Source organism: Lolium perenne, chromosome 1, assembly GCF_019359855.2.
Source record: "Lolium perenne isolate Kyuss_39 chromosome 1, Kyuss_2.0, whole genome shotgun sequence".
Classification (NCBI taxonomy): domain Eukaryota; kingdom Viridiplantae; phylum Streptophyta; class Magnoliopsida; order Poales; family Poaceae; genus Lolium; species Lolium perenne.
Window position 1 is genome coordinate 92552922 of NC_067244.2, and position 21101 is coordinate 92574022.

At 47.5% G+C, this 21101-nt stretch overlaps 1 protein-coding gene and 1 long non-coding RNA gene across 3 annotated transcripts; both read right to left on the bottom strand.

Annotated features, from left to right (window-relative positions):
- Positions 1 to 2362: 2362 nt before the first annotated feature.
- On the bottom strand, positions 2363 to 14095 carry LOC127305390 (probable prolyl 4-hydroxylase 7). 2 transcript variants are annotated; one of them, XM_051335805.2, is made up of 7 exons: positions 13866 to 14095; positions 13711 to 13768; positions 13520 to 13624; positions 3449 to 3506; positions 3186 to 3361; positions 3062 to 3122; positions 2363 to 2916 (listed from the first exon to the last, which is right to left on the bottom strand). In XM_051335805.2, the coding sequence occupies exons 1-7, from the start codon at positions 13991 to 13993 to the stop codon at positions 2558 to 2560; spliced, it is 945 nt and encodes a 314-aa protein (XP_051191765.1). In that variant the 5' UTR covers positions 13994 to 14095; the 3' UTR covers positions 2363 to 2557. The 2 variants fall into 2 exon arrangements, with proteins under 2 accessions (XP_051191765.1, XP_051191772.1); XM_051335812.2 differs by having other exon boundaries at positions 2363 to 2868; positions 13866 to 14092.
- A 1380-nt stretch (positions 14096 to 15475) lies between these two features.
- Positions 15476 to 18611, bottom strand: LOC127305403 (uncharacterized). The gene is made up of 3 exons (XR_007853928.2): positions 18262 to 18611; positions 18026 to 18168; positions 15476 to 16297 (listed from the first exon to the last, which is right to left on the bottom strand). It is a non-coding gene; the product is annotated as an uncharacterized lncRNA (long non-coding RNA).
- Between the last annotated feature and the right edge of the window lie 2490 nt (positions 18612 to 21101).

The following is a 21101-nucleotide window of genomic DNA, read 5'->3' on the forward strand; positions in this document are numbered from 1 at the left end:
GAGGGACGTGCACATGCCTGGCGACTGGCGGCTCAGCTACCGCCGGGTGCCCGTCCCTCCGGTGCCTACACGCGAGCCAGAGAGGAGCGCCGAGATCCTGCGAAGGAGGCGGTACCTGCCGCCGGACCTCCGCGCCGATCCGGCGTACGCCATCGACTCCGATAGCTGGCGCACGTATCTCATGTCTGAGAGGGATCGGAGGAGGAGGGCGGGCTTCATGGGCGACAGGTACTTTCCCTTCGACCGTCCACCACCGCCTCGTCCTCGAAGACAGCAGGCGTCAACGCGTGCGCACCAGGCGCCGACGCCGGGGCAGTACGAGGACGACTTTGACGAATACGACGACTACATCGAGGCACTGGCATACCACAACGAGGAGGTCAAGGACGACAGCGATGACTACGTCGCGGTCGTTTTCTAGGATTGGCAGCTGGCCATGGCGAAGGGCCGCGAGTTTGAGTTCCCAGACAACATGACGGACGACGAGATGGAGAAGCTCGGCGTCCTCGTCTCCGAGAACGACCGACCTGTGCTGCCACCGCTGCCCCGGTACGCCACCGGCTTCATGTCGCCGGGCCTGTCGGGGGATGAAGCCCTACGACTGGCGCTACAGGACTCGGTCGCGCCACAACCACCGCCGTACAACCCCTGGGCTCCTCCTCCGCCGCCACAGCCCTGGGTGCCTCCACCGCCGCCACAGCCACAGCTCTGGGCGCCTCCACCTCCGCAACTGCCACAGCCCTAGGCGCCTCCACCTCCAGCACCGCCGGCGCGCCCGACGTACGTTCCACCGGTTCCCCACTGGCCGTGGACGGTATCGGAGCTCATCGTGCTCGACAGCGGCGAGGAAGCAGTAGACGCAGGCGTTTAGGGTTTATTTTCATGTGTTGAACTATGTAAATTATGTTTTCATGTTATAAAAAAATGATTCTCACAAAAACGTCGTGCCGCTGAAGCCACCCGACGCAAACGGACGCGCGGTCGATTTCGACCATTTCAGCCGACGCAAACGGACGCGCGCGGACATTTTCGAACGCTCTGTGAGGTAGAAACCCTCGTATTCAGATGTATTATGATTATGAGTCTGACAGATTCAGTGACCGATTTTCCTTACTTTCCCTGCATCAATCTTAAAGCAAATCTAACCGGTGGATCTATAGGGGGTGTGCCACCCATGAGCCAAAAGTCAGCGTCGCTCTGCCGTGCCCTCTTTTGGCCCATATGGAGGCTTCGGCGCTAAACACAAAATGGAGGTCGGGCAGGCCCCAGCCATGACCCCATACCCAAATGATGTACGTTTTAAATAAAATTATTATTATTTCATTATAAATAAAAAACTAGTCATATTCATATCTAGGCTTATAGTACATGTACTCGAAGTCGTTGTCGTCGAAGGAGCCGTCATCGTCGCTAGCCGGACACGGCTCGAACCTACGTGGCGGCGGTTGTGGTTGCATCCGTAGAGGCTTCGACGACGCACGCGAAGGGGACAGATGGTTGCAGCGGTTACAACCTAGGCCGTCGTCGCCACGGCATGCACGGTAGGCCTGCTCCTCCTACTGGCCAGCCTCCACCAGCAACGGCAGTGGCGATTTTAGGGGGAGGAGGGAGGGGGATAGGGCGTCCGAATGACTAAGGCGCTGCGCTCGCTGCCGCCCTTCTTCGGCGGCTGGAAGTGAGGGTATTGCAGGCAGGGGTAGTCGCCCACGAAGATGTGGTACATCACACCCTCGAGGGTCCGGCTGCCCCATCAGCCAGCCTCGTTGTTGTCCACGGGAGGTGGCCCACCCCCCTCGTACCTGGCGAGCTCCATCTCCCATCGATTGGCGAAGGTGTCCCAAGTTGCGGCATTGTCGGGATCCCAGCAAGGATCCATGCGCTGCCCAAGGGTGAGCTCGACGTAGTAGTGGTGGGTGATGGCCGCGCCAAGCTGCACCTTGGGGCCGAGGGAGACCGGTACACCTCCGGTGTTCAGGCGCCAACCCCGGGGGGCATATGAACCCTAGCGGGCAGGGGAGCGCCTCCACCTCCGCATGGGTGAGGGCAAGATCACTGGACGCCATGGATGAGATGTGTGAGAGAGATATATGTAGAACTAGGGTATAAGATGTGGCCCTTCCACCACTTGCCGCCTTCATATAGCAGCAACAATGGCAGGAAGCGATGGAAAGGACAGGAAGATGTAGGCAGGAATCTGGCAACTGGCAGCGAGATGTGGCCCGCGGCGACTTTCCAGCCTTCGGCGCCCGCCCCCGCTAGCCTCCTTTCTACTGGGTTCAGCCCGAGGGCACCGGATTGAAAGTTGTGCAATTATTGGCTCAGCTAAAACGGGTAAATTACTAATTAGCCGAAAGCTTGGACATGAGGACAATTGTTTTTTTCTCCAGCTGCAATTTATTCCAAGACAATATATGATAGATCTTGAATTTCAATTCATTCCAGGCCGCACATGATATCCATGAGCAAACGTATATACCAACCCTGGACTTAGCACTGGATCAATAATTTATCCATTCCATCTTGCCTATCAGGGCGGTGGATGGATGGTTTAAGTAACTTACTGTACGCATACGTTGCAACTCTTCCTGCAGAAGCCAGGTGCTTCCTTGGTGCCCACCATATAGTTAGGATTCTTGGCGCACTCCCCCACTGCCGCCCACTGAGCACACAGAACATTCTCATCCACACACCCATCACCGGAACCTCCGTGCTTGTCAGGCTTCTCGAACGACCTCACATGGATCCATTTCGTCGCGGACCACTTCTGGCCTTCGATGACCGGGCAGCTCCCATGCAAGCTGTCAGGATCTGTTGTTGCATCTGGGTGAAGGCTGAAGAACAGCAGAGCATCACCTTTCGTGGGCTTTACTGCAGAGGGCAGCCAGCATTTAAGTTTCACAATGACTTGAACTGTCACTGTATAGTATACCAGTAAGATATGTAAAGCTACTAGGCGTATGAAAGAACCAAGTTCTACTGAGCATTGAAGCTATCATGCCAAAAAGGGGTACAGGGGCAACATTCCAATATCAAGCGAGAAGGGTTCTCAAAGGTACTTTACCTGCATATCCATTTTTAGCACACTCAGATGTCATCTCATCCTTGTGTTGTGTTAACTTCCCCTGCAGAATATGTGCAGGTGCGTGAGAGACCTAGGACAGTTGAAGGGACTGTGGGCAAATTACCTCTGCGTTGGGGAAGATGGTCTCTCCACCCTTCTCAACATTAGATAGGTACATGAGTACAGTCGCAATTCGGTGACCCCCCAGGGCTTGGTTGTTTTTGTCATGGAAGTAATCATAGTGTGGCTCATACTTCTCGCCATTCTCATAATGTAATATTTGAATGGACTCGCCATTCTCTGTCCATGGGCATAATTCAAATACTATTATTGACTATTAAAAAAACACAAAGACATAAGATGCAATGGATAGATCAACTGAAGTACCTGATGGAAGGAAAGTCCAAGCAGCAATTCTCTCCTCTATCCTTGCTACTACTTCATCCTGCCAAATGATTAGTTTAGTTAATATATTGATGTTACATGTTGTACATTGTACTGAGGTAGTTACCAGAAGATGTGCCTTATGTAGTGTTATACTAATTCCATGTGCCATGGCACACGCACACACAGATAATATATGCTAACGACCAACACAACTTACTATAGTTCAACTAACTTCCAACCAAACTAGCTCTAACATGGCCTTTGGTCCAGAAATGATTTAAGGAATCTTTATTGCATCTGTTTCTGAGCACGCGTATTTGGAGTGAACATGAATCAACATCACAGCACTCAATAACTCAGGTTCAGCTGTTAAGTCTGAAACAATCACAAATGCAAGCTTGAGAATGGCCAGCACTAAAAAGACCCAGACTGGGGTGATCCAACAAATCATAGCCATCTAACCGGTATCGTACAGTTCATATCTCACCCACGTTTGCGGTAAAACAGTGTCAGTCAGTCGGACGATAATCAATACTGTAACCGCCTCGCCCATTTTTTTCCCACAACCAGCGCCATCACACGCCCTGCCCGACGAGACCATGCCGCCGCCGCAACCCTGCCCGACGCGATCACATCGCCACCCTGCACACCGCACCGCCTCTTAGCTGCAGGCCTGCTACTGGATCCCTGCACCCTGTGCCGCTGGAGCCCTCCACGCTGGTGCCAGCGCCCTGCATATCGCCGCCGCAGCTACCTCCCCACCATTGCCGAGTACGTGGTGGCTGTTGAGAATACTTGATTACGCTGATAGGTGTGGCGTTCACGACCAGTCCACACCATGCCACCCGCGTGCCCCAAACGGGTTCCCTGGCATATTAATCATGTGCATGCAAGAGTACTTCTGAACCTGCTGCTGCGACGGTATGCCTCCCCTGACGGTACGCTGCAGGCAAAGATGTCCACTGTGAAGAGGATGCAGGTCAGGGCTGTACGTTTCTTATTGAGGGCCGGGATGCGGTCAGTGTTGAGAGGGATTGATGTCATGCTGCTGGAGAAACGAGGTATGAATTATATATTTTAACTACCACGAGTATTTGCTTACAGTGTGCTTCCAGGTGCAGAAATATCCATACACATGATGTGTTATATATAAAAGTAGTTGCCGTTTTAAAAGTAGTTGCCATTTTAACATTTTCTCCTCCTTCTATTGATACGGGGTGGCCTTTGGACACCTCCTCCTCAAGACCGACAAGCCCTACACGTGGCCCAATGACACGAGCTCGGGCCAAAGCCATACACCAAGAGGTGAATTCGCTCCTTTCCACATATACATTGAACACCTCTTTGGATGGAATGCTACCTCATGCAAGTGCTCTATGTGTCATCAGGTACCAAGCTCACCAAGGAACTGAAGGAGAAGAAGGAACTGGAGAAGAAGAAGGAACGCCGCCAACGGAGAAGACAACCCAGGGCCGGCACTGCCGCCCAGAGCACCCCGGCACTGCCGGCCGAAACTGCCCGGCACTACCTGCCTTACGCCTTCGACGCCCCGAAGCCCGGCACTGCCGCCCCTGGACCACCGGCACTGCCGGTCACCCCGGCACTGCCGCCGCTGGACCACCGGCACTGCCGGCCTCCCCCAAGTCAACGACATCAGAGCCGTCCGTTTGAATCCTGTGGCTGTATACTTTTCACAAATGACTAAGTTACCCCTCCACGGATCTGGGCTATATATATGCTTGTACCAGCCACGAATTAGGGTTAGAATTAGAACCAAGAAGAACTTGAGCTTTGCTCTTACCCCCTTGAGGGAAACCCTAGATCCTAGATCTTGTATCACTCGATCTCCTTACCGAATCCTTGTGGATCTCTTTGGTGACTTCTACTGGTTGTTGATCTTTTGCTTGCACTTTTACCGTTTGGTCTTTTGCTTGCACTTCCATCAACCTTCCGGTCTTTTCACCCTTCTAGATCTCTCGGGTTCGATTCGTCGATCTCTTTGCGGGACTTCTACCGGAAGGTCTTTTCCTGCAACCTCTATCGAGTTGGTGGTTCGGGCCAACGAGGACAAACCGATTTGTGTGCGTGTGTGAGTTTGTATCCCGCGAATCCCCTCCGTGTTCTTCGTGTTCTTCGCGTTCCTCATCCTTCCCCCCACGAAATCCATCCAAATCCGTGAAGATCGGGCACATCCTTGGGCTTAGCCCTTATCATATGGTATCAACAGCTCCTTGGTTGCCACGGATTTGACCCCCACCCCCCAAAAAATTTCTTGAGAAAATTTTCGAAAATCCCAAAAAATAGCCCTAAATTGGCCTTGGTTGGATCTGACAAATTGTTGAGTTTTTGGTGGTTTTGGTCCAATAGAAACTTGTCCTTAGTGTTGATCTACAATTCCCCCAACTTTTCACACCGGATTGTGCCAATTTTCCCACGAAATCGAAGATTTTCGGGTCAGTTTTCCGCCAAATCGACGAACAGCCGTGACCAGGCCGGCACTGCCGCCAGGAAGGACCGGCACTGCCGCCCCCTAGACACCGGCACTGCCGCTGAGGCCGACATCGTTGCCCCCGTACGCCGGCATCCGCCCCCGGTTCGTACACCTGCAAGATCGGCCGAGGCCGGCACTTCGCCCCCCGCCGCCGCTGGCCCCGAATTTTTCACAGCTCACTTCGTTTTCGTTTTGGCATTTCCAATTTGTGTCTGGACTTCGGTTTGAGTGCCATTTCAGCTACCACAAGCTTCCGCAACATCGACAACGACGACGGCACCCCGAGGATCCAAGCGGTTCATTTGACACCCCCACCACCATAGCAAGTTCAAGGTCGTCGGCCACCATCATCAAGTGGTATAACTTGCCTCCTAACTTGTAGCCCTAGCCTCTTTTGCGTACCTATCCCATCGAGAGTGACTTTCTAGTGTTGCGAAGCATTGCGCAAGCGTCCCGACCGTGAGGGTGTGCGTGTGTTGAGCAAAGCTACGAAGCAAGCTCGGTGTGAAAAGATAAGCAAAAGAAGTGTGACATACTTACATAGATAGTAGTATCCTTGCATAGTGAGAAAAAGAAAGAAAAATACAAAAATAAAAAGAGTGTGTGTGACACCGATACACAAAAGAGTCCAAAGCTTATAAGCAAAAGAGAGAAAAGAGAAGAGAGGCGTCTTGCGCAAATCTAGTTGCTTCTCAATTTTGCAACCAAGCCACGGTCTCTCTTGCGTTGGCGTGACACCGAGCTAGTAGTCTTCATTAGGACCAATTTTGTTCGAGCTCATTTTCCTAAGTCGCGCTAACCCCATTTTGTCCCACGCGTGTGTTCCACCTTGTGTATGCCTTTTGTGATCACCGCTATTGACTTGTGACTTTTGGATCTTACCCACTTTTAACAATAGACTTTTCGTTTGGTTCTTCCATTTGGCTTTCCACATCCATACCTAACACCATATAGAGTTTTTGTTTTGTGTGTGTGCATACATATCGGTTGTCCTCCGACTTGAAACACCTTTTCGATTTTGGTTTGCAAGTTTTGACACTTTTGGTAGTTTTTCCTAACCACCCACCACATAGTTCTTGTTTTAGTTGTAACCATGTCTAGTGGAGAAGGGAACCAACTACCGATGACGGGTCACCAACATTGGATAGCTACTCAAGCCGTCCACTCCAAGCTCAATGAATTTGAAGCAATGATGAAAGATACCGCCGTCCGCTATGTAGAAAGAGCTCAAGTGCAAAGGATAGACCTAAATAACCAAGTTCAAGACCTCAATGAGAAGATTGAAGCTCAAGGCAAAGAGTTGAAAGCAACACTCGCCTTACAAGGTCAAGAAACAAGGGAGATGAAGACGGCGTTGGACAATATTCTTCACACACTCAACCGCCAAGACAATAGGAGACACCACTTACGGTCTTCACGCTCTCAAAGTTCAAGGTCACGAGCTCCTACACCGTCTCACCATGATTCCAATGAAGACCCACGCCACCATAATGTGGATGCTCAAGTGCTTCAACAACAAGCTCAAGAAGCGGAGCAAGCACGACTTCGACTTGTCCAAGAACGTCAACGCCTTGAAGAAGAGCGCCTTCACCAAGAGACCCTCCAAGCTCAATTCCAACAAGAGCAAGAACGCCTACGACATGATCAAGAGCTAGTTCGTGCAACAGAACAAGAGCGTATCCGCAATGAACAAGCAGCACTTGAAGAACAAGAACGGCAACGACATGCACAAGAAGCTCAAGCTAGAAGGCAACGCATTAATGAAGAGGAACAAAGGCAAGCGCATCAAGAGCGCCAAATCATCAATGTTGTTCAACCTCAAAGAGATGGGGCACCACGTCCCCCACGCCAAGACAATCATCGCCATCATGATGATAGACCTCATGGTAGAAGACCACCTCCTCGAGAGAGAAATGAGGAATCAAGTCATCACCAAGCATCAAGTGAAGAAAGTGTGATGCCTCGACACCGCCGCAACAATGATGATCAAGATCAAGGCCATGGAAGACCACCTCCTCGTCATCAACGTCAAGAACATGATGAAGAAAGACAACCTCCTAGACGCAATGACCGCAATGACGAAGAAATCTTTGGGAAGCTAAAGTTCACCATGCCCAAGTTTCAAGGAGAGGAAGACCCCGATGCATACTTGTCGTGGGTACTCAAGGTTGACAAGATATTCCGCATCCACAACTTCTCCGAAGCAAAGAAAGTGGCCATGGCATCACTTGAGTTTGAAGGATATGCAAATGTTTGGTAGGAAGAAGTCAACAAGAAGCGTGAAAAAGAAGACTTGGGAGCCCATTGACACATGGGAAGAGATGCAAGAAGTCATGCAAAAACTTGTGCCCACCCACCACAAACGTGACCTCTTCAACAAGCTCACTCAACTCAAGCAAAGCTTCAAGTACGTTGAGGAGTATTACAAGGAGATGCACATGACCATGATGAGTGCCAATGTAGATGAGCGAGAAGAGCAAACTATGGCAAGATTCTTGAATGGATTGAACATTTCCCGTCAAGAGGATAGTGGAGTTCTTGTCTTACACCAACATGGTTGGGTTACTTCATCAAGCTACAAGGGCCGAGCGCCAAGTGCGAGAAGATTTGGCAAGTGCAAAAACAAAAACCTTCTTCGCCGCAAGAAATGCCACAAACGCATCCTCAAGCATCAAAAATACAAGTGCTATTGCTTCCAAGGATCCTACCAAGCAAGCAAGAAGTGCCATCAAGACTACAAGCTTCAAGCCGGACCATTCAACTATGTCCTCCAAAGCTTCCACCGGATCTAGTAACATCACTTGCTTCAAGTGTGGTGCTCAAGGACATAAATCATTTGAATGCAAATACACAAGAGTTATGATAACTCGGGATGATGGAGATGTGGAGTACTTGAGTGAAGGTGAATATGAAGCCTTGGTACAAGCCGCAACCAATCATGAAGATGATGACTTGGAAGACCAAGAGCAAGTCCTATGTGTGCATGATGCAAGCCCATCATTTGTGGTGACCAAAGTGTTGACAACCCATGCACTCCGCAATGAAGACCAAAGATGCAATATCTTCCAAACAAGAGCCGGAATCAATGGCAAGTCAATAAAGGTTATCATCGATGGAGGGAGTTGCCACAAACCTCGCAAGCACCGAACTATGCTCCAAGCTCAACCTCACGCTCCGGAAACATCCCCATCCTTACCATGTGCAATGGCTAAGTGACAATGGAAATGTGAAGATACAACATACCGTCACAATATCCTTCAAGATTGGCGCCTATGAAGACACCGTTGATTGTGATGTCGTGCCCATGACGGTGTGCCACATGCTACTTGGTCGCCCTTGGCAATATGACAAAAGAGCAAACCATGATGGCTACACAAATGCCTATAGCTTCAAGGTCGGCGACAAGACATTCATCCTACGACCAATGACTGCTAGCCAAGTAATTGCGGACAATGCAAAGGCTTTAGCGAGGGCTAAGGAAGCTACTATCACTAGTGAGATGAGCGGTGAGAGAGTGACCCACCAAAAAGAAAGTGAGCGCCACAAGCTATATGTGAGTGAGATGAAGAGTGCCATCATAGCTACAAAGAGTGAGATGAGAGAAGTGCACCACAACCCATCCACCAAATTGCACTATGTGCTCATTTGCAAGGGTCCACCATCGGAGACTAACAACTTAACAACACTTCCTTCGTCTTTGTTGTCTCTTTTGAAGGAGTTCCAAGATGTCTTCCCCGACGAGCTTCCTCATGGACTACCACCGCTTAGAGGGATCGAGCACCGCATCGACCTCATACCCGGCGCCCCTCTACCAAACCGCGCTGCCTACCGCACCAACCGCGAAGACACAAAGGAGATTCAACGCCAAATTCAAGATCTCCTCGAAAAAGGGTATGTACGTGAAAGCTTAAGCCCTTGTGCGGTTCCCGTGATTCTCGTTCCTAAACCGGATGAGTCGTAAAGAATGTGTATGGATTGTCGCCCCATCAATGCCATTACCGTTCGATACCACCATCCCATTCCGCGTTTAGATGATATGCTTGATGAATTGAGTGGTGCCACGATTTTCTCTAAGATAGATTTGCGTAGTGGCTACCACCAAATCCGCATGGAATGGAAGACGGCATTCAAGACCAAACTTGGTCTCTATGAATGGCTTGTCATGCCATTTGGTCTTTCAAATGCTCCATCTACTTTTATGCGTCTCATGAATCACATCTTGCGACCTCTCATTGGCAAGAGTGTGGTTGTCTACTTTGATGATATTCTCATTTATAGCAAAAATCTCGAGGACCATGTGCAACATGTGAGAGAAGTCTTATGCATCTTGCGCGTGAAAAGCTTTTTGCAAATCTTCCCAAGTGCACCTTTGCACAAAGCAAGTTGGTTTTTCTTGGATTTGTGGTTTTCGCCAATGGGATTGAAGTTGATTCTTCGAAGGTTGAGGCCATCCACAATTGGCCTACTCCTACAAATGTTGGTCAAGTTCGAAGTTTTCATGGACTTGCCGGTTTCTATAGACGTCGTCGTCGTGGACTGCCTCCACATGTGCCGCACCTGGGGCCTGATCTTAATGATCGCGGCCCACTCGACGTATTTGGTTTTGGTGAGGGTAGGCCACCCAACAGCGGGACCAACATCCCTGACCACAGTCTGAACCCCGTAGAGGCCGCGATCTTGGTCATCCCAGCCATCGCCGTGCGCTCCTCCTCTGGGAGCGCCATCCCGAGGTGCACGGGCGTGCTCGGCCGCCCGTTGAGCCGCCTGTTGCGCCGCTGCGTCGACTTGGTCTGCATCAGCAGAAACCGAGTTGTTGGTGCTGCCGCGCAACACCTCGACCTCCGCCGCCGCACGTGCTGCCTCCGCTGCTATTGCTTCTACCTCCGTTCTGCCTGCTGCCAGCTCCGCCGCTGCCAGCCTCGACGCCCTTGCTGCCGCCGCAGGGGCTGCTGCAGCCACTCGTTCACGCTCCTGCAGCCACTCGTTCACGCTCCTCTGCCACGGCGCGATCAGCCTCCTGCCGACGCCGCATGCTGGAGGTAGTTGTGTGCTGAGAGTGGCCGTCGGACATGGCTCGCTGCTGGGGGCTGGGCACTGCTTCCGACGAGCTGCTGCTCGACAACCCGAATGGAGGGAAGTAACCAGGGGCAGTTGAGGCTGCAACTGGCTGGGGCTGCTCCCTTCCCTGTGAAGGGGAGTAGGAAATGCTCAAGCTGCAGGGCAACCTTGCTCTGATACCACTTGTTAGTATCTCTAGCCTCACTTTCATGAAGAAGAGGATGACACTCGGAGAGTTGGGGCAATTTTCGTTGGTTTATTTCTGACACGTCGCACACAATGCCATTTCCAAACTGAGGGCACGGGGGTACAGATTTATAGCTGCTAGCCAGCCAGAATATGCTAGTCTAAAAGCTGCTAACTACCTACCAGTCCTTGATGCCCCTAAAAGCAGTCAAAGATCTGGGATGCTATCCTATCCTAACAGCCAGTACTTCACAAAGACCATGTGTGTGCTGCAGTCCTTCACAAGAACCATGAGCAGCAGCAGCTCCACAAAGACCAGAATACAAAGACTTATTCATCACTCCCACCCGGTCTCGACTCGCTCTACTGAGCACCTTCTACCACCAGCAATTCATCTACACACATCTTTTTGCGACGCTGGCAAGCTACTCCGGTGAAGGTGCTGACTGCTTAGTTTCTCTGTTTTCCCATAGCGACTGAAATGATCTATCATTGAGACTGGGCATGTTCTTGTGCTACTTTGCGTCATTTTTCCCCGTCAGATCTAACCTATTGACTCCATTGGTCATAAAGCAAGAGCCATGAAACATACTGGATGTGAGGCAAGTTTGCTTGAATGACAGCAGGCAACGATTGCCTTAGCTCCTTTTTAATAAAATGTAGGTAGGGGTTTTTTCCCCTTCCGATCCCCTCAAAAAAAAAAAAAAAAAAAGACAGCAGGCAACGACTGAATCAGAGGCTCCTCCACTGGTTGCTTATGGCTCCTCATCTTCTCCTCCACTGGTCACTGCTGCTCCGAGGCTCCTCCACTGGTTGCTAAGGGTGCTGGTCTGCTCCTCCCTCCGCTGGCTGCTTCTGCTAGTCTGCTCCTCCGCCGGTGGCTGCTGCTCTTGCTGGTATGGTCTTCCACCGATCTGCTGCTTCTCCCAGGGTCCTCCGCCAACTCTCCTTCATTGGCCTTCTACTGTATTACATATTCACATGGTATTTGACCATCAGTAATTACATATTGTATTACATATTCCTCCACTGATCTGCTGCTGCTCCCAGGGTCAACATGAGTCGTGACTAGCCACAACTAGTCTATGAGTCACTACCGCAGATCGACTCGTCGACTCGTAATCCTTGGCCGTGCCCTAGTCAGGTTCGAGGAAGTTGCTCGATGAAGAGCCTATATAAAAACATGCACTTGGACTACATGTCGCCTTTGCCTTGGTCTGTCCCCTTACGCCAGACTTGTGAGTCCCAAAGGTCAGACACGCTGCCAAGAGCCGTGAAATGCAGGCTTTGGGTTGTCTGTGTTTCGATGCCCCAGAAATTGTTTCTAAGTGATTCTTTTCTTCAAACTTATTGTTTTATGTAACCTTTCTCCCAAATTGTTATGTTTTCTTGTTATTTACTCAATAACAAACCCAACATACCAGGTCCAATGTAACCCGGCTTCAATTAAGGAACCATGTTAACTTTACGAAATTGAAAATTTATGATGTTATGTGAAGACTCTAATACCTTTTAAAACTTGAACTCCAGGTGTGTCAGAAGAAACAAATACATGTTTGTTGTAAATAGCATTTTCCTATATTTCTTTCCTTCTGTTTTAACAGTATTCAGAATTTTCGCATTTTTGTCACTCGACATAATGAAAGTGGACTGAAAATATTAGCCATGGATGGCGTAAATTAAGCTATACATGTATGTTTTCTTCGAATTCCACATTGATTTCGTGCATTGAACATCGAAGCTGTGAGATTACACCTGAATTGTGACTTGCACCTGATAAATTGATGAAAGAAATAGTATATGCTATTGTTGTTGCCTGCTGCTAGTTAGATGAACCAATAAATGCACACATTCCGCTCACAAATCATGGTGACATAAGAACACTGTAACATCAATTAATTAATCCGAACATAGAAATTCACCTTCTAAATCATTAATCTCTACCATCCTGAATCAATACAAGCACATAATTCGCCCTCCTAGGCAGCCCTGTAACAGTTTAATCGCGAGTTTTGAAAAGATAAATGAAAAACTTCTTCATCGTAACAAGCCTATGGCAGTGGCTCTGGCGCCTACAAAAGGATCCCGCCAAAATATCAATCCATTTGTTCTACGACCAAAAAAGGCCACTAGGCTAATCAAGATTTCTAATACGGAGTACCAAATATAAATATCAAATGTCCTGTAACAGGTGCACTTACTAATTCCCTTATCAACATCGGTAGATACAGAAGCAATTCCTACCTAGGTCTCTAGGTTATCAGCTGTTCAGCACTGTAACCCCGGAAGATTATCAAAAACATAAAAATAAAATCACAGGGTGCATTCGTGCTGACCTGCTTCTTCTCCAGGAACATGCCAGAGCTGGTCCGCACCTCGCTCTGGACGCTCTTACCGGATTCGTTGTCCGCCACCATAGACTTCTCAAGCTTATCCTTCGCCTACATACCACGCAAGAGCAATCGAATAAATCAACCCAAAAAAAAAATCAGCCTCAGGTTAACGAGATCGAGTGGCGAACACTCACCAGCTCGATCATGTGGTCGCATTCCGCGTCCGACAGGAACCCCTTGAGGAGGAACGCCCTAACCGCGGCGCGTACGAGGGAAACAGCCATCAGGGTCGTACGTACACAATGGGCCTGAGAGATGTGAAGGGGGGAGGGGTAGATCAGATCGTTACCTGGGTCGCCACGAGAGCTGGACGATGCGGGAGGGGTCAAAAGCGCCAGAACCGGGGACGCTCGACGCGGCGGAGACCCCGGCGGCGGCAAGGTGGAGCGCTAGGACAGCGAGGAGAAGACGAGCCATAGCAGTGCGAGATGAAGGGGAGAACGCGGAGGAATCCTAGTCAGGAAAGAAGGCCGGAAGGCCTTTGGGTGCTGCTGCGGGTTGCGTGGATTCTCCAGCAGGCGCGGAAGGTAAAAACGGTGGGTATCTAAATCAAAAAAAATTAAGTAAACGATCATTTATATTATTAAAGCTAACAAACCGCTCCATTAAAACCTTTCAGTTCTCTTAGGTATCATGGTAAGGAAAAAGAGTGTGTCTAACCTTGCTGCAATCATAGTACAATTACATCGTTTACAAGCAAGTTTAAAAGAAAGCAAGGATATCATCGTTTCAGGTGATCTAATTCTAAAAGCAAAACCTAGTTATATCATAACCTTCTTTATTTATCAATGCATTAAAACGCAAACCTTTTGTGTTTTCGCGAAAAGAAAACCTAGCTATATCATCAGCAACCTGGTTAGCTTCTCTTAGGCAAAATTGATAGGAGACACTCCCTATAGAGGAAGCAAAATCCACACAATCATCAAGAATGGCTGAAGATTCACTCCACCATCTGCCGCTCCCATTGCATGCTTCAATAGTTTCAAGTGAATCAGACTCCACGATGACTATTGAATCCCAATCTGTCGGGGGGATTGCCCCCGGTAGGGCAAGACTATGGCAAATATGCCATAATATGTTATTTGTATACCGGATTAAAGATTGATCCAGATTCTAAAGGTTAAGTTAAACAATGCTAAGTTAGTACAAACCGGCCCCATCATTGCCCCATCATTTTGTCAGTAATCCGTGTTTTGTTTGGCTATATTTTCATATTATATTAATCCGCGCTAAACCCCCCTTCTAGTTATGGAGGTACGCTCTTCCTTTTAGTTACACATGCACCGTCTAAATCTAGTTTTTAGTCTTCTTCTTCTTGTACTTGGGACGATGATCCCCTAGTTTTATTTTGCCTTTTCTGATAAAGGATGTAAGTGTGTTTGATTATCAACAAAGCTGGCAGGACGGAGTCCCACTGTTTCCCTAAAAAAAAAAAAAAAACATGCGTCTAATGCACAGCGTGCGGTAGCAAGGCAGAACCCACGCAATACCTTACGTTATTTTATTTCATTCATCGGCAAGTGGAATTTGATTCGTGAGCAAGCGGCTTGTTATTTTGGAGAAGCCCTGTCGATTCCCTGGCAGCACGCAATTTACAAGCCTACTAGCAAAATTGGCGCAGCGGCACGCCGCGCCGGTAAAAGTATACTCAACGTTACAATACTTGCATAGTAGTGCTATGTAGGGAAATTTCATAAATATTTCTGGTACACGCAAATATGAGTCAAAACCTATAGTTCAATGGTAGATTAAGCAGTTGATGTTGCTTGTCCCATACGCATGCACCTGCACTTCTACAGTTTTAAGGCTTATATGGTCTATGATTCAGCAATTGGTCGAAAGCAGACCGCATAGATCAGTAAGCTAACCTGGTCTTCAGCAAGACTCAGTACCTAGTGATGCAATCACCAATGTGTTCCATCATTATCCCCGAACAATGGCGGTCAAACAGTACAGACTGATTAGAGAACACATTATTTACAGACAAAATGTATTTTAGGAAACGCCTAAGTAGAGGCAATCCATTATATGTATGCTTTGGAGCCAACTATCAAATGTGGCCGGTCTGACTGCCATCGCAATAACTTAAGTGTAAGTCATTGTTATACGACCAAGTTGTCCGATTTTGCCTGCACGAAATAGATCCTGAAAGCGCAGCTGTAAGGAACGATACCAGACTACATGATATATACATATAATCATTTTCCTTGTGCCCTTCTAGTCGTTAGACCCAGCTTTCCCAGTAGTAGTCTTCATCGTCAGAAGAAAGAACAATGATCTCCTTTCCCTTGACCAAGGGTGACTGACTGGGAGGACTATTGTTTCCTTTGTAAGGTGGTCAACATTTTCACCGTCGGCGAAGCCAGCACTCTTCGCCGCGGTAAGCTTCTCGGTTCTCGCCCAATCAGTGGCATCGAGGACCCGTGTGATGGCAATGGCTCTATAACCCAAAGAAAGTACGGCTCGAATACCATCTGAAAATCAACAACATAACTTCGTCAGTGGATAATACTGAGATATAACTAACATACCAGTAATTTTCAAGCAAGGAGAGGATCTTTGCCTTCTCAAAGCTATGGGAAATGCATCCATACAGCGTTTACCTAATACATTGTTCCATGTACATGTGTTGCATGAAATGTCAGTACCCCAACATCATTCATGCATTTACGTGATATTCTTTCCCAAAATTTCACTCTTCGATGAAATGGCTGGCTTCTTCTGCATTAAGAGTAATTTTATTTCCATTCATGTTTTCATTAGCACAATATGTTTGAGACACTGATTAGTGCATGAAGACCACTGAATTTCTTCGTGAGCACCAAGGAAAATTAAAATAACAGGTTGTTTTTTGGCCTTGCGACCTGATAGCTCCCTGAACATGCAAACTTAATTTAAACTTCCCTAGAATGCTAAAAACCCAAGAAATCATTTCTTATCTGCGGTGGCGTACCAACAAATTAAAGAAGCAGAGCAATCAGGTTTTTAGTTGAAGAGAGTGCCATCATGCATTTAGTATATATCACTATTTGGTGTGGGAATAAAAAAAGGTACATAGTCGTACTGACTTACTAAAGTCTGCAAAGTATGTAGTGACTATGCAATTATTCATCGTTAATTATCGCAAAGTTACACACTTGTTTTCTCGTACCGGCTTATTTGCAAAGAAATGTAACACCTTAATTTTATCAAAATTAATATGCAGCAACAAACTACTTGAAAAGTCATTCTAGTGCGTTGATATCACCCAAACTTGGTGTGTGAGAGATTGCAAGTTAATTACTCTAGAATCCGAGAGACATCATTTAATAGAGCAGTGAAGTCTAGTCAGACTCTAAACTATGTACTGCCAACACAAGTAAGAAGCATGCGTGCAAAATAAAGGAAACCATGTCATTTGGATTCCTCTATGTATATGTTGGCTATTAGGTTCTCATGTGACATTATTTGTAACTCCTATGATATTATTTGTAATCACCTTACTTGAGAAGGGAAAGAAAAGTTTCTCTATCTCTCATTGGTAGATTGTTTATAATCACGCTAAGTAAATTCAAGAGTAACAAAATAGCACTTTTGCAATAGAGACAAAGAGGATAAGAACCAAAGGATCGAATTGGCCCATCTATTTGATTTTCTGATGGTCTTGAATCTCTCGAAGCTATGGTCCTGTCAACTCTAGTTTCTTTGGCAGATTCAGCATTGTAGATCTGAATGGTTAAATCATAGAAAAATACATCTTTGTAACTAATTGAAGAATTGATGATAAAATATGAATGGCCTTCGAAAGAGACAAATATGGTCCCAAATTTTCAACTACAAAAACAAATGGTTGCATTTCTTTGAATAGCTAGCAATACTCTGATGATAGAAGAAGAGTGACATTCAGATCAAGCGGAGACATGCACAAACTCAGTATGAACCTTAAGGACATTACACGGGATCTACAAAACGCGGAGACATGCAAAAACTCGGTATGGACCTTAAGGCCACTACACTGGGTCTACAAAACGGCTAGTGCTTGCTTTTTTGGTGAGTGCGCTGGGTTGGCCGCCCTTTGATAGAGGTAAATCTGTTAGAAGCTTTGAAAGAAAAGGTTATTGTTCAGAAGAAACTTGTTTTCGAACTTTTGCAGAATCAAGAAAATAACCAAATGATGTCTACGAAATAATCCATATGGTATCACTACATAAGCAGGTTGGGAGGACTTACAAATCAAAGTGAGTGCAACTCTGAGAATACAATGCCACATAAAATTCCATTTCATTTTTATCAATAGAGTTTCACCTAAGATGTACTGTACAAATTAAACTTCCTGTGCAACTGGTGGGAAGAGGAGCCATTAAATTCAGCATGTATATCCCGACTCAATGTCACCTAAGGTGTAAAAATCTTCTTGCAACTGGTAGAAAGAGGATTTATTAAATTTATCAAGTATATAACACTTACAACCTTTGGTGGAAGAGCAAGATCTACATCTCAGCATATTTCCGTCCGCCTTAGCACTATGCCCTTCAATACTTTTTCCTTGAGAAGAGTCATGGCCCTGTGGCCCTCAAAACTCGCTGACCCTGTAGTAGCAGTCTCGCGATGTACTGTCAAAGAGTGGCTTTGTGTCAGCAGATATAATTTCATCAATAAAAGTATATAAATATAAGGGACATATCAAACTCTGTAACTGAACTTACTCCACCAGCAAAAGTGTCTGACTGGTGAGTGACCACGGTCACATTTTTTCTTCATTTTGCAGGAGATTAGGGACCGTCAACCAAAATGAAGAAATAAGGGCAATGGTAAAAGTAGCAAATCAAAGATTGCGTGATACAACTGCAAGCAGGGAACACACATCAAAAGAAAATATATTTTTCCTTTTAATAACCAAAAAATTTGCAGATATACAACACGGTCTAGGCAAACCAACAATTAGCTTACAGAGCCACCGTTTCTGAGCAAATTGGCCAAGCACGCCGAAGCACAGTAACATGCTTCCACAGTAGCGATTTAATAAGTAATAAATCAATTATCTCATCCCTGCTACGTCCTTTAACAACTGGAAATAGTTGCTTAAAATCACCTCATAAAACCGCAGTTTTCCACCGAAAGGAAGCAAGCTTCAAGAGCTATCATTCACTCAACATATTTTGTATATGTGCTTTCCAGCAAAACGTATTACTTGTTGCCTAAAACAGCAACGGTCATGCCTTTACTCAATGACAACAGACATAAAAGTAGGATTATCAGATTCCCAGTGCTGAGTACACTTTTCAAATTCAAGAACAGTGGTCTGTTTTTTTACTTCAAGCTCTAAAAAAAGTAGAGGAGCTACTCAACATTTTCTGAAATTAGGCACGAACATTTTCTGTTGTGATGTCCAAAATGAGAAAAAATAAAACTGAACGTTCTCTAGTTTGGGAATGATCTACATGATTAAGTACCTCTCTAAGAAACCATTAAATTAGGTACCATAGTGGATACGAACTACTAAGCACCTATTTATATTCTGACTGGAGCAAAAAGATAGCACCAACACCAAGATATATTAGAGGAGCTATAACCAACCTGAAGCACAAAAAGCAGAACACCAACGCCACCCCCATCGTGCCAAGGCAAAGTACACATAAGTACTGATGATATGGGAACATTGCACTTTGTTGTAGAGCCTACAACATCCTACATAGCTAGCCCTCTGCAAAGATTCCGGCAAGAGAATCAAGAGAACACTTTGAAATTAAGTTATTCCAAACTGGGATTTTAAATACCATACAACACATTATGAACGGATTCATAAGGCAACAAAATAGTTTCCAAGGATGAGAGGTTGGGAGATGCATGTTGCAGAGTAGTGCATCAATCTGTTGGCATTCTTTACATCTAGTTGGGTATCTATGAAAGCAAAATCCGCACCAAACTAATTAGTTTTTTCTTTTGCTTCCTGTAAATTAGGCCTACAATAGTTGAGCTACAGATAACTGAACAAAGTAATTCAGATGATACATTAGGTGATTTGAGTGTAGAGCACGATATTAAGCAAAATTATCATGTATTCAGCGATGGTATTATCAATTTATTTTGTTCGCAAATTGGGATGTACCTTTCCATTACTAATCAGCTTGTTTTGCCTCATAGCCGTACACAGCCATCTATCTTAATGTTTGATGCAAGACCAAGGTGCATGAATTGCTAACAACTCAATCTGAGGGGCGAGTAGGCAAGGAAAACGAACCAGAACTACTAAGTTCGCTGGTGCCATCGTCCATGAGGCATGAGGTGGCCGCCATACAGGGAGGGAAGTAGCCAGATCTCAGGGAGCGGAACATGGACTGCAGCTGCCGCAGAGGAAGGCGGCACCCCATGTGTGAAGAACAATAGTACGCCTACCGCAGACCTTGCAGGACGGCCTCCGCTTTGCCGCCGTGCTTCCCATCCCCCTCGGCCTCCTCCTCCTCCATATCCGGTTCCTCCTCCTCTTCCTCCTGCATATCCGCCTCCACCTCGATCCCCGCCTCGTGCTCATCGCCTCTGCCTCGGATGCCACCGAAGTGGGGCGCTCTATGGCAGAGGTCGCCGCCTCCTCTGCTGGATTGGGGGGCGCTCTAGGGTGCGGTCGCCACATTAGAGATGTTTTAGAGAGAGGCTAGAGGAGTTATGGAAAAGGATTCACCTGCCACACGAAGTTGTCCCGTGCCTTAGTCGCCGTCGTCTCGCGCCGCAATCGCCGCGACCTCAAATCACCGTCGCCTCTGCTCGAGAGGTCGAGCGTGTCCATGCCCGTGAGCCCCGCCTTCGCGCGCCTGTAACACGCAGGAGTCGCGGCTCCGTGGGGGAGAGGCCGGCCCTTGAGCCCGCACCGTGGTGCGCCCGTAAAATGCCGCAGCTAAACACGGGAGCTGCGGCTTGGCACAGCAGCTGTTCGACAACCCTAGCCCCTCTCCCTCTGCTCCTGTATGAAACGCCGCCGCCGTCGCCAATGTTCCGGCAGCTCAGACCTGTTGCTCGCCGGCACGGCCAGGCAGCGCACCGGCCGCCTCCGCCGTGGAGCCTAACCTCGGTTGCCGGCGCGATGTCCTCGACGGCTCGGCCTGCTTGCGCAACTCTCCGATGTGGTGGCCGGCCTTCCTTGCCGGTGTGACGGCCTCCTGTCGCCCAGATCGCGCTGAGATGCCAAATAGGTGCTGGGCCGGGAAGGATGGCGGGGACGGTGTGGAGGAAGAGAGAAGATGAGACAAAAGATGGGAGAGATGGGACTGTGTGATCTCTGGAATGGGCACCGCTTTGACCGTACGGTCACACAAAGCCCAAGACTTTGGGCACACCAAAAGTAACTACATCCACCCAGGGAACAAAGAAAAACATTAGAAAAGGTAGCATGGAAATTCTAAGGGAACACCCAAAATGTACACGAAAAAATACTGTGCGAATTAACACACGTGTCAACTCCATGTTAACTCAAAAAAAAATCCAAAATTATGAGAAAAAAGATGTTTGTTACCAAATAAGTATAGTATACCTATATAAACAGGCAGACGTC

What these genes read in the sequence shown, in the direction of transcription:
- LOC127305390 (XM_051335805.2), bottom strand. Translation starts at nt 13,993, where the DNA reads ATGGCTCGTCTTCTCCTCGCTGTCCTAGCGCTCCACCTTGCCGCCGCC. An exon ending in TTGGACTTTCCTTCCATCAG is followed by an intron (nt 3,362 to 3,448) that starts GTACTTCAGTTG and finishes GCCCATGGACAG; the next exon opens with AGAATGGCGAGTCCATTCAA. An exon ending in CCATCTTCCCCAACGCAGAG is followed by an intron (nt 3,123 to 3,185) that starts GTAATTTGCCCA and finishes CATATTCTGCAG; the next exon opens with GGGAAGTTAACACAACACAA.